General features: G+C 44.2%; 1 protein-coding gene across 1 annotated transcript; it reads left to right on the forward strand.

Annotated features, from left to right (window-relative positions):
- The first annotated feature begins 532 nt into the window (after positions 1 to 532).
- LOC123830865 (cytochrome c oxidase assembly factor 7) lies at positions 533 to 11906 on the forward strand. The gene is made up of 3 exons (XM_045857521.1): positions 533 to 695; positions 5023 to 5163; positions 10684 to 11906. Exons 1-3 carry the CDS (start codon positions 590 to 592, stop codon positions 11130 to 11132), a joined length of 696 nt encoding a protein of 231 aa, XP_045713477.1. The 5' UTR covers positions 533 to 589; the 3' UTR covers positions 11133 to 11906.
- Positions 11907 to 13113: the final 1207 nt, after the last annotated feature.

A 13113-nucleotide genomic window follows, 5' to 3' on the forward strand; every position in this document is an offset into this window, starting at 1 on the left:
TTGCACAGCCATCATTCCTTAGGTAATTCATGTTGGGAGCAGGGGTTGGGTCTGGCAGGAATATAGAAATGAATCAGACTTCTTGCAGTAGTACAGACTTGTATCTGGCACTTAGGAAGTGCCCAAATTGCTTGTTGAATAAACAAACAAACAAACAAACGTTTTCCTACTAAACTGCAAGCTCGTTAAAGGCAGGGACCATTCTCATAGCTGTGAATTACTAGAAGGACACACTTGGTGAGGCACACAGTGGGCACTTAGAAAGTTGAAGGGATAAAAGACTACAGGCAGAAATATCATTTAAGGCCACAAAGCTGGCACAGATGAAGTGCTACAGAAAGGCTACCATCAGCCTTTGAAATGGCAGAACAGAGGAAAAGATTTGACCGCCAAAGGCTTTAACAGCATGAGGATTAGGGGCAAGCCCGGGCTTGCGTAGTCGACTCTCCTAGAAGGCGCTCGTGAGTGCTGACCTCCGGCTCCCGGGCCCAGGCTCCGCCTCTTCATTGGCTCACGTGACCATGGGCGGGACTCCGGCGGGGAGTTGGTGGGTGAGACTTGGGTAATCCGGCTTGGGAGAGCAAGAGCCATGGCTGGCCTGGTGGACTTTCAGGACGAGGAACAGGTGAAGTCGTTTCTGGAGAATCTGAAGGTGGAATGCAACTATCAGTGCTACCAAGAGAAGGACCCGGATGGTGAGCGCCCCGGGCGCCCTGGGAGCACGTGGGAGATCAAGGAGGAGGGCGCGGGGGGGGGGGGCTGGACGGGTCACGAGGGCGACTTCTGAGGGACTCTGGAAACGGTCACGGGTCGGGGACACGTCCGGACGGAGTCTGTGGGACACAGACGACCTTGTGTGTGTTAGGGAGAGTTGGGTTTCCACAAGGTCTCTCCGGGCTCGCGGTGCAGGAATGCTCCGCGGGTTTCAGTCTGGAGGCTGGGCGGGAAGGAGAAATACCTGAGTACCTAGGGGAGAGGGACGTGGGGATACATCAGTGAACAGATAAAATTTCCTGTCCTCTTGGAGCTTTCATTCCAGCGAGGTGAATTGGGCACTAAACATAAGGAAATAAGAGAAATAATGTGTTAGAAAATAATAAGTACAGCCATGGCTGGTGTGGCCCAGTTGGTTGGGGTGTGGTGTCCCCTGCACCAAAGGGTTGGGAGTTTGACTCCAGGTCAGGGCACCTACCTAGGTTGTGGGTTCGTTCCCCCAATCCTCCCAGTCAGGGGCATATGGGAGGTAACCAGTTGCTGTTTCTCATATCGGTATTTCTGTTTCTCAGTGTCTCTCCATCTTTCTCCCCCCTCCCTCTCTCTCTCTATATATATAAACATTTTTTTAAAGAAAAGTGCAATAGGAAAAAACTGAGAAGTGTCAGGAGTTCACGAGGTCAATTTTATTTTACTTTTTAAAGATTTATTTATCTATTATAGACAGAGGGAGAAAGAGCAGGAGAGATACATCGATTGCCTCTTGCATGCCCCCTACTGGGAGTTTGACTCCAGGTCAGGGCACCTACCTAGCTAGCACCCACCTGGCCCCGCAATCCAGGCATGTGCCTTGACTGGGAATCCAGCCAGCGACCTTTGGGATCACAGGTGTGCAGGTTGGCGCACAATCCACTGAGCCACTCCAGCCAGGGCAGGAGGGAATTTTAAATTAAGTGGTCGGGGAATCATTGAAAAAATGGCATTTGAACAAGTCTTGAATAAGGTAAGGGAGTTCTGTGCCAGGTGGAAGTGACAGCTTTCCTGGGTGAATGTAGGAAGGTACCAAGAGAAGGACCTGGATGTGAGCGTGAGGACTCGGCCCGCCGCCTCCCCCCCGCCCTGGGAGCACGTGGGAGATCATGGAGGAGGGGGCCAGGGGCCTCACCGGTCACCTGAGCGACCTCTGAGGGACTCTGGAAATGGTCACGGGCTGGGGACACATCCGGATGGAGTCTGTGGGACACAGACGACCTTGTGTGTGTTAGGGAGAGTTGGGTTTCCACAAGGTCTCTGCGGGCTCGCGGTGGGGGAATGCCCCGCGGGTTTCAGCCTGGAGGCTGGGTGGGAAGGAGAAATGCAGGAAGGTACATTCACCCAGGAAAGGACCTGAGACATGAATGCACCATGTGTGCTCTGGGAACATTGAGTTGACTTGAGAGTGGGGTGGATGTTGGTGTCCAGAAGGGGCCACCCAGAGCAGTCAGTTTTTCCTACTTTACAAAGGAGAAAAATGGCACTGGTCATACTTCATAATAGCTTGCAACCTAGTTTCCAGAGCATGATACAGCTCCATTTTGATGCTAACCAACTACACAGAGTTGCTCTGCAGCATAATAGCTTCACAAGAACCCAGGTTGCTCTCTGAGGGCTGGTTCATGTCCCGAGTTTAGAAAGAATTCACAGAATTGGAGTCACTGAGGAGCAGGAAGGTTGGGAAAGATTTCTGGGGTTGGTCAGAAGGAACAGGCCTTCCCTGGTAACCCAGTCTGTTAGACTTCCCCAGCATGCACAACAAGATGTTATAATACTGTTTTATTTCAGATGTGACATTTATTACTTTTTTATCAACAGTTACTTTATTTTTTAAATATATTTCATTGATTATGCTATTACAGTTTTCCCAATTTTTCCCCCTTTATCCCTCCTCTGCCCTACACCCCCCCCAACCCTCCAGTATTACCCCCACCTTAGTTCACATCCATGGGTTGTACAACTAAGTTCTTTTGAGTTCTCTGTTTCCTATATCATTTTTGATGGCTCCCCGTCTATTTTTTACCTACCAATTATGCTTCTTCTTCACTGTACCTTTCCCTGCTATTCCTCCCTTCCCCTTCCCACTGAAAACCTTCCATGTATTGTCCATTTCTCTGATTCTGTTCCTGTTCTAGTTGTTTGCTTAGTTTCTGTTTTTGTTGTATTTTTAGGTTCATTTGTTGATAGTTGTGAATTTGTCATTTTCCTGTTCATAGTTTTGATCTTCTTATTCTTAGATAAGTCCCTTTAACATTTCATATAATAAGGGCTTGGTGATCATGGACTCCTTTAACTTGACCTTGTCTGGAAAGCACTTTATCTGCATCTAAATGATAGTTTGGCTGGATAGAGTAATCTTGGATGTAGGTTCTTGCCTTTCATGACTTCAAATACTTCTTTCCAGCCCCTTCTTGCCTGCACGGTTTCTTTTGAGAAATCAGCTAATAGTCTTATGGGCACTCCTTTGTAGGTAACTCTCTCCTTTCCTCTTGATTCTTTTAAAATCTCTCTTTATCTTTACTATTGGGTAACCTAATGATGATGTTCCTTGGTGTGTTCCTCTTTGGGTCCAACTTCTTTGGGACTCTCTGGGCTTCCTGAACTTCCTGGAAGTCTGTTTGCTTCTCCAGATTGGGGAAGTTTCAATTTCTTGCTGTTGCTCTTCTCCTTCTGGCACCCCTATAATTTGGATTTTGGAACGTTTCGGGTTGTCCCAGAGGTTCCTAAGTCTCTCTTCATTTTTTTTTTTTTTAATTTTTATTTCTTCATTCTGTTCCAGTTGGATGTTTACTTCTTCCTTTTGTTCCAAACCGTTGCTTTTAGTCCTGATTTCCTTCCTGTCACTGTTGGTACCCTGAATATTTTGCTTTATTTCATTTTGGGCATCTTTCATTTGTTCTTTCATTTTTTGACCAAGTTCAGTCCATTCTGTGAGCATTTTGATTACCAGGGCTTTGAACTCTCCATCAGATAGGTTTGCTATCTCCTCATCGCTTAGCCCTCTTTCTGAAGTTTTGCTCTGTTCTTTCATTTGGGCCGTATTTCTTTGTCTGGGGGCACCTGTTAAGCTGTGAGAGGGCGGGACCTTAGGTATTCTTGGGTCAGGGCAATCCTTTTTGCTGCCCTGTGGTGTTGCCTGTGGGGGAGGGGCCAGAGAGGGAACAATGCAGCTCGTCTGCTTGGCTCTAGTGCACTTTGTCGTGTGAGACTGGGAGTTTCCTCCCACCGTGGCAATCGTGGTCAGCTCTGACAGTCCGCTCTGAGTCTCAGTTTCCCATTCAGCCAGCCCTGCCAGCCTGCTCGCCAGCCTTGCCCAGGTTTCTCTCAGCTGGCCCCGCCCACACAATTCTTGCCTTGGGTTCTTACTGGTCTGGTTGTTCTGGTTGACTGTTTCTTTAATTCCTCAGTTGTCAGAGTCCCATGCAGTTTGATTTTCTGGCACTTCTGATTATTTACTGATTTTAGATTGGTTGTCATCCTCCTTTTGGTTGTGCAAGGAAGCGAAGGGTTCCTACCTACGCCTCCATCTTGGCTGGAACTCCATTTATTACTTTTAGAATACAACTTATTCGACTATGTACTTAATTATTGCGCTTACTCCTCTAGAATGTAATTTTTAGGAGGGCAAGTGACTGTATTCCCAGCTTTTGGTACATAAATGAACATAGATGCTCCAATATAGTGGAGTGAAAATTAATGAGAGATAAGTGTTATTGGGAATGAAGAAGAGACAGAGGGGAGAGATGTTACAGAGAGGCTTGCTGGGGCCAGAGACCGCCAAGGAGAGAGAGTACTATTTCCAACTCCTTTTGGTAGCTGCTGTTCCTACTGTTTTCAGGCTTCATGTTCCCAGCCTGGCTGAGGGAGTAGTAAGATGCAGTCATGGAAGCACCCCTTTCTTGCTGCTACAGAGACTAGTTCATGGACCCTTTTGGTTTTCTGTGTCTGACTGCTGAACTTCCTAAGATGTTCTAAAGCCAGCAGAATTTCAAAGCCACTGCATCTTTGTGCTGGCCTGGCTGACAGGGAGCAAAGGGTTGATGTGAGGAGGAGTCAGTGCAGGAGCCAAGGTCTCCCCAGGCCTCATATTGCTCAGTCCCTGCCTAAGAGCAGACAGTGCCATTTGTAGGAATGGCTGTACACCACCTGCATACCTTGTTACAACTCAGGAGAACAGAGGCTGCTCCTAAATGAAAGACACATCTGGCCAACCATACCTGGACCCTCTCCACTGCTGAGCAGACAAGAAGAACAGCTCTTGTCCTCTTTTCACAGGTTGTTACCGGCTGGTGGACTATTTGGAAGGGATCCAGAAGAATTTTGATGAGGCTGCCAAGGTCTTGAAGTTCAACTGTGAAGAGAATAAACACAGTAATAGCTGCTACAAACTGGGGGCCTATTACGTGACTGGGAAAGGTAAGAAGGGCCTCCTTTCTTTGGTCCTTGTCGTTGATATTAGTGCTGACCTTGTATTGAGCCTTCTTTGTGGAAGGGTCCTCACAGTCTTTGGGGAAGAACATTGTAGGAAGATTTGGAAAGGTGATCAGGGGAAGATTACAGCCTTTTAAGGCAGGGAGTCTTAGGAAATGCTGTTTGCAAGTAGTGCCCATCACTTTAACTCTGTGCCTTTAGGATGTAGAAAACAATTAGTATTTGCTTCTTTGGATGGTTGTGAGGATTAAATAGGATAATGTAGGTAAAGGCATCAGCACATGCCTGGCCCAGAGAAAGGGATCAGTAGTAATTCATTTCTTTCCATCTGTCTTTTTCTTCCTGTGCCCTAACTGCAATTGTCACTGGAGTAGTGTTTAAGTTATCTATTGCTAAATAGCAAATTATCCCAGCAAACTTATTTCACAAAGTTTCTGTGGGCCAGGAATTTGGACATTGGCTTAGCTGTGTGCCTCAGGGTCTCATGATTTTGCAGACATTAGCCAGGAAGCTAGGGCTGTAGTCATTTGAAGGCTTGACTGGAACTGGAGTTTCCAGTTTAAAGATGACTTACCTCCTGTGGCTGTTGGTAAAGACTTCTTTCTGTTCCTTGACACCTGTTATCAGGAGACCTCAGTTCTTTGTGACATGGATCTTTCTCTTTGTGACATGTGCCCTTCTCTCTCTATGTGTCCTCATGCTATGGCATCTGGCTGCCTCCAGAGGGAGTGGTCCGAGAGCAAGAAGGAATCCTCACTGTCTTTTTAAAAATATATATTTTATTGATTATGGTATTAGAGTTGTCCCAATCTTCTCCCCTTTTGCCCCCCTCTACCCAGTACCCCCATTCCCTCCAGCAGTCCCCTCCTTTAGTTCATGTCCATGGGTCATGCATATAAGTTCTTTGACTACTCCATTACCTATCCTGTTCTTAACATCCCTGTTTTGTACATACTAATATGTACTTTTTAAAAAAAGATTTTGTTTACTTATTTTTAGAGGGGAAGAGAGATAGAAAGAGAGAGAGAAAAATAGCAATATGTGATTGTCTCTCATGCACCCCCTACTGGGGATCTGGCCCGCAACCCTGGCATGTGCCCTGACTGGGAATTGAACCAGCGATCCCTTGCTTCACAGGCTATCACTCAATCCACAGAGACAACACCAGCCAGGGCTAATTTGTACTTCCTAATCCCTGCACTTTCTCCCCCATTCTCCCCTTCCCCCCTCTCAGCCAATAACCCTCCAAATGATCTCCATATCTATGATTCTGTTCCTGTTCTGCTTGTTTGCTTAGTTTGTTTTTTGATTCAGTTGGTGGTAATTGTGTATTTGTTGCCATTTTAATGTTCATAGTTTGGATCTTCTTTTTCTTATATGGTTCCCTCTGATATTTCATATAATAATGTCTTGGTGATGATGAACTCTTTGAGTTTTACCTTGTCTGGTAAGCACTTTATCTGCCCTTCCATTCTAAATGATAGCTTTGCTGGATAGAGTAATCTTGGTTGTAGGTCCTTGCTTTTCATCACTTTGAATACTTCCTGCCAGTCCCTTCTAGCCTGCAAAGTTTCTTTTGAGAAATCAGTGACAGTCTTATGGGAACTCCTTTATATGTAAGTATCTTCTTTTCTCTTGCTGCTTTTAAGATTTTTTTCTTTATCTTTAACCAAACATTTTATATATGATGTCCAAACATTTTATATATGATGTGTCTTGGTGTGGTCCTCTTTGGGTCCAACTTGTTTGGGACTTTCTGTGTTTCCTGGACTTATATGTCTATTTCCTTCACCGAATTAGGGAACTTTTTCTTTCTTTTTTTTCATATAAATTTTCAATTTCTTGCTCGTCCCCTTCTGGCACCCTTATGATTCAGCTGTTGTTACATTTGGAGATGTCCCAGAGGCTCCTTATTCTGTTCTCTCTCTCTCTCTTTTTTTTTTAATTATTTTTTCTTCTTTCAGTTCTGATTGAGTGCTTTTTTTCTTTTTTCTTATGTTCAAATTATTGATTTGAATTTTGGCTTCATCCCCTCCATTGTTGGTTTCCTGTAGGTTTTTCTTTATGGCCTTCATTTCTGCCTGGGCATTTTTTATGCTGTTTCAGTACCCAGTGAGTTCCTGGAGCATCCTGTTAACCAGTGTTTTAAACTATGCATCTAATAGGTTGCTTTTCTCCATTTTGTTTAGTTCTTTTTCTGGAGTGTTGTTCTGTTACTGTTGTTGTTTTGTTTTTGTTGTTTGTTTGTTTTTTAAGAGAGAGGAAGGTAGGGAGAAAGAGGGACAAAAACATCAATATGTAGTTGTCTCTCATGTGCCCCCCACTGGGGACCTGGCCCACAACCCAGGCATGTGCCCTGACTGGGAATCAAACCAGCAACCCTTTAGTTTGTAGGCTGGCACTCAGTCCACTGAGCCACACCAGCTAGGGCTGTTCTGTTCTTTCATTTGGGCCATATTTCTTTGTCTCCTCAATTTGGCAGCCTCCCTATGTTTATTTGTGTATTAGGTAGAGCTGCTTTGACTCCCTGTCTTAGTAGCTTAATCTGTTGTAGAAAACACATCTGTAAACTGTGTGGAGCAGAGCCTTTTGTAGTCACCAGGGCAGGGCAATTTATCTCATTTCTTCGTGGCTCTGTGTGGGGGAGGGGTCAAAGAGGGCACAATGCCACTCCCTGGCCTGTGGAGATTGCATGAGAGGAAGCTGTCTCCCTGGCACTCACCCCCTTGCCAGTCAGTTTACTTTCTCCCCTTTTCCCTATAAGCCACTTATGCCCTTCTAGCTGTTGCTCTGGTGCTGAATCACAAAGGGGTGGGTCTGTGTGAGTCTTTAGTCCATTGCAGGCCCTTTAATAGAAATCTCTTGACAATCTTGCAGTTTCTTCTGCTGCCCCAACCCCTACTGGTTTTTGCAGCCAGAAATTATGGGGACTTACATTTTTGGCACTGGAACCTGGGGCTGGGAAGTCTGGTCTGGGGCTGGGATTGCTTGCTCCCAAGGTATCCCTCCTGATTTTTATCCACCACACGTGAATGTTGGACCTTCTATTCTACTGCCTCTCTGCGCCTTTCCACGTTCTCCAAGTCTCCATGTCTCCATGTTTCCATGTCTCCATGTTTCCATGTCTCCACCCGTCCTACCCATCTGGATGAATGTGGCTTCTTTAAATCCTTGGTGGTTGGACTTCCATACAGCTCGATTTTCTAACACATTTGGGTGGTATTTGTTTTGTAGTCTGGTTGTAATTTTAGCTGTAGTTGTGTATGGGGGCAAAGCATGTTTACCTACGCCTCTGTCTTGGCTGCAGTCTCCTCAGTGTCTTTTGGTGAATCCTTAATGACCTACCCTGGGACGTCACACATTTTTCATGCCTATCACATTCTGTTTATTTGAAGTGAGTCAGTAAGTCTAGTCTACACTAAGGGGAGTGAACTTAAAATGCCACCCCTTGAAGGCAAAAATATCAAAGAATTCATCGGCATATTTTAAAACCACTACAAATAGGGACTATAATCTTTGATGGGCAGCTATTTCTTTTCTTTGCTCATTAGGTTATGAGCTTCTTGAAGATGTTATGATTCATTCATCCCTTGTTCCCAGTGTCCAGCCAGGCCTGGTTAGAAAGATGTTCAGTGAAAGTTTAATGAAGAAGATGTCTTTTTAGCCCTGGCTGGTGTGGCTCAGTTGGTTGGAACTTCATCATGTAATCAAAAGGTTGTGGGTTCGATTCCCAGTTAGGGCACGTACCTCAGTTGTGGGTTTGATCCCTGGTTGGGCATATGTGACCCTTGGTCCAGATGCATATGATCTCCAATTCATGCGTGGATCCCTGTGTAAGGGAGGCAACCAGTCAATGCTTCTCTCTTGCATTGATGTTTCTCTCTCTCTATCTTCTTCTGTCTCCCTTCCTCTCTCTCTAAAACCAATGGAAAAACTATATAACCTCAGGTGAGGATAAGAAAAGAAAAGGTGTCTTTTTAAGTCTCTGGAGTACTTCTGCTTTCACATGGCACATTGCGTCTGTGGTAGTCTCTATTTTGATGAAAGTTTAGCATCAGCAGGAGTATCAGTTTCCCTTCTGGTGCAGAGGGGCATTTCTTCACCCTAGCAAGTCTACTCTCTAAAGCCTGGGGAAATAACTGAAATTGCAAATACAGTTTATGTGCAAAGATACTCACCCCAGCATTTATTTATCTGGAAAATTTGTCATTAATGTATAGTTTACAAGCAGTATATAACTATATTATATTAATTATTTTTATTTTTTAAGATTTTATTTATTTATTTTGGGAAGGGAGGGAGAAAGGGAGAGAAGTGCTAGAGACCTATTAACCAGTTGCCTCTCGCATGCTCCCAACTGGGGACCTGGCCCACAGCCCAGGCATGTGCCCTTACTGGGAATTGAACTAGCAGCCTTTCAGTTTGCAGGCTGGTGCTCAGCCCACTGAGCTACACCATCCAGGGCATATTAATTATATTTTTAAAAACCTGTGTGCCAAGAGTAGCAGCTTAGTTAAATAAATATTACTTCCATTGGATGGAATGTTATTTAGCCCATTAAAAAATGTTTCTAGCCTTGACTGGGTGGTTCAGTTGGTTGACTGTTGTCCTGTACACCAAAAGGTTTCAGGTTCGATTCCTGTTCAGGGCACATAACCTAGGCTGCAGGTTCAATCCCTGGTCAGGGTGCATACAAGAGGCAACCAATAGATTTTTTTCTCTCTCCCCCATTCTCTCCCTATAAAATCAATAAAAGCATATCCTTAGGTGAAGACTTAAAAAGAAAGAAAAACAGAGAAAATTATATTGAGGGGAACCATGGTGAGAAAACAACCACTGACTTCTTTTCAGGAGCAGCTTAAGCCAGAAGATTTATGAGAACATAAGCCAAAAGAACAATATCTTTTAAATGCTGAAAGAAAATAACTGTCAAATTTGAATTTTATTTTAGCAAAAATTTCTTTTAAAATGAAGATGAGCCCTGGCCAGTGTGGCTCAGTGAATTGAGTGCCAGCCTGCAAACCAAAGGATCACTGGTTCGATTTCCAGTCAGAGCACATGCTTGGGTAGCAGGCCAGGTCCCCAATTGGGGCATGCAGAAGGCAACCACACATTGATGTTTCTCACCCTTTCTCCCTTCCTTTCCCTCTCTCTAGAAATAAATAAAATCTTTAAAAAAACATATAATAAAGTGCTTATAAGATACCATGTTCTTGCTGTAACCCTATAAGGTAGCTATTATCATTTCTACTTTCTGCCTTCTTTACCTGTTTGGTCTGCCTCATAAGGTCTCATTTGAAAAAAAAAGTTTCCATGGCTAAAAAAGCTGGAAGGTCTGTGAACTATACTAGTCCACCTTCCCTTCGTGCTGCCTTTAAATCAAGGGGTGTGAACTTTAGTTAGGAATTGTTCCCTATCTTTGGCCTGAGACATTCCAGGTTCTGCTCTGGCTTTGATTCTTTTTTCTTTTTTCTTTTTTTTTGCTTTTCTTTTTCTTCCTCCCAGGCGGACTGACCCAGGACTTGAAAGCTGCTTCCAAATGCTTTCTGATGGCATGTGAGAAGCCTGGAAAGAAGTCTGTGGAGGCATGTCACAATGTTGGTCTCTTGGCACATGATGGACAGGTCAACGATGATGGCGAGCCTGATCTGGGGAAGGCCAGAGACTATTATACAAGGGCCTGTGATGGCGGCTATGCCCCTAGCTGCTTCAACCTCAGCACCATGTTTCTGGAGGGTGGTACCGGCTCTCCCAAGGACATGGGCCTAGCATGCCAATATTCATTGAAAGCCTGTGACCTAGGTCATATCTGGGCCTGTGCTAATGCCAGCCGCATGTACAAGCTGGGGGACGGTGTGGAGAAGGATGAAGCCAAAGCCGAGATGCTCAAAAATCGGGCCCTGAAGCTGCACAAAGAACAACAGAAAAACGTCCAACCTTTAACATTTGGGTAGTGTGGCCCACCCTGCTGTGCAACAGAGACTGGCCCCTCCTATTCCTGATGCAGCCCTGGGGGGTCAACCTGCTGGAGCAGAAAGACTTGGGACTTGGTATTAGTAGCCCTGGTTACTTGTACCTGTAACCCAGGTATATGATTACATTGTCACCTACTGGGATATAGCCTGAAGTGTTTATTTCTTTAACTGATGTGTTCTCTGAAGAGACCCATATTAATGGGGTCTTAGATCTCAAATTCTTATAGTTCTGTGAAAAACAGCAAACTAGAGAGCTATAGAGATTGGGGGTGGGAAGGAGAGACAAAGAGCAGGAAATTGAATAAATTAGCAGCTACAGAGCCTGAAGGAATCAGACATCATCATCATGATTATTATTTTAGTTGGGGGAGAGGGGCTTGAAAATCAGCAAGTATCTTGATTTACATAATAGAGGGTTTAAGGAACTAAGAATAGTCATGACTGCCACCCTCTGGTTTATATAATCTTGGCGTGGGCTTTTGCCTTTAGAGTCACATTTTTCAGTAAATTCAGAGATCAGAAAGGTTAAAGGTGGATACACTTCAGGGTTGCTAAGGAGGATGAAACAGGCTCTCCCTCAGTGGAGACGTTCACAGTGGGCTAGCATCCCCAGCCCACTTACTTGGTGCTGCTCATCACGCTGAGGGAGCAGGTTATTCAGGTAGGGATTTGCAAGTACGGGCTTTGTGGCACATTTTGTCCCCCGGAACTGAACCCTTTTAACCGTCCCTGTGAATAAACTATTTTGATTGATTAGTTTGTTATTAGTGTGTTCTCTCCAGATTCTGGGTTGGGTAGAGATTATGTTCAGTGGTTGTGCCTTTTCTTTACATTTGCCTTTTCTATTCTCCTAATTTATCATTAGGGGGCGAGCTTGTCATTTTCTTGGTGATAACAGGACTGTTATTTCTGGCGCCACCTACAGATTTTTGGGCTTCCAGTTTTGCAACTGTTCGAAGGAAGGCTTTCTGTGTGGATGGTTTGTGAACATAGTCCACCAGTTTCTCCAGTTGATAGAGGAGAGGGACTTTCCCAAGAGCAGATAAGTTCTAAAAAAGTGCGTTCATTTAAAAAATACAGCTTTTGTCGTGTTTCAAATAAATAGCAGGCCAGCAAGCACATGAAAAGATGTTCAACATCACTAGTCATCAGGGAAATGCAAATCAAAACCACAATGAGGTAATTATCTTACCCTTTTTAGGATGGCTATTTTTTAAAAAAAAGAACGTGTTTGCAAGGACATATAGAAATTAAAACCTTATACATGGTTGGTGGGAGTGTACAATGGTGCAGTCACTGTGGAAAACAATATGATGGTTCCTAAAAAATGAAACAGTTAACATATGATCGGGCAATTCCACATCTGGGTATATGTTTGAAAAAATAGGCAGCAGAGTCTCTGACATATTTATACACCTGTGCTCATAGAGGCAATCCCAATAGCCAAAATATACAACAATGTTATGTGGCCTTAAAAGGAAGGAAATTCTGATATATGCTGTACCATGGATGAACCTTGAAGACATTACACTAAGTGAAAGAGGCCAGTCACAAAAAGGTAAATGTTGTATGATTCCACTTCGATGAGGTATCTAAACTCAGAAACAGAATGGTGGATGCCATGGTCTAAGGGGAGGGAGAAATGGGGAGTTTTTTAATGGGAATGGCATGTCAATTTTGCAAGATGAAAAACTTCTATAGATTACTTGCACAAAAAAGATGAATATTCTTAATACTACTGAACCGTACACTACAGATGGTTAAGATGGTAAATTTTCTTTGTACTTAACTACAGTGTTTTTAAAAACTGACATTTAAAATTTTTTAAATACAAGATCTGAAATTTTTGGCTATAAAAAAGCCCTGGCTGGTGTGGCTCAGTGGGTTGAGCACTGGCCTGCAAACCTAAGGGTCGCTGGTTCAATTCCCAGTCTAAGACACATGCCTGGGTTGTGGGCCA

The sequence above is a fragment of the Phyllostomus hastatus genome, unplaced genomic scaffold (assembly GCF_019186645.2).
Source record: "Phyllostomus hastatus isolate PE091 unplaced genomic scaffold, TTU_PhHast_1.1 phas_contig_147, whole genome shotgun sequence".
Lineage (NCBI taxonomy): Eukaryota > Metazoa > Chordata > Mammalia > Chiroptera > Phyllostomidae > Phyllostomus > Phyllostomus hastatus.

What these genes read in the sequence shown, in the direction of transcription:
- LOC123830865 (XM_045857521.1), top strand. Translation starts at nt 590, where the DNA reads ATGGCTGGCCTGGTGGACTTTCAGGACGAGGAACAGGTGAAGTCGTTT. An exon ending in CCAAGAGAAGGACCCGGATG is followed by an intron (nt 696 to 5,022) that starts GTGAGCGCCCCG and finishes CTCTTTTCACAG; the next exon opens with GTTGTTACCGGCTGGTGGAC. An exon ending in CTATTACGTGACTGGGAAAG is followed by an intron (nt 5,164 to 10,683) that starts GTAAGAAGGGCC and finishes TCTTCCTCCCAG; the next exon opens with GCGGACTGACCCAGGACTTG.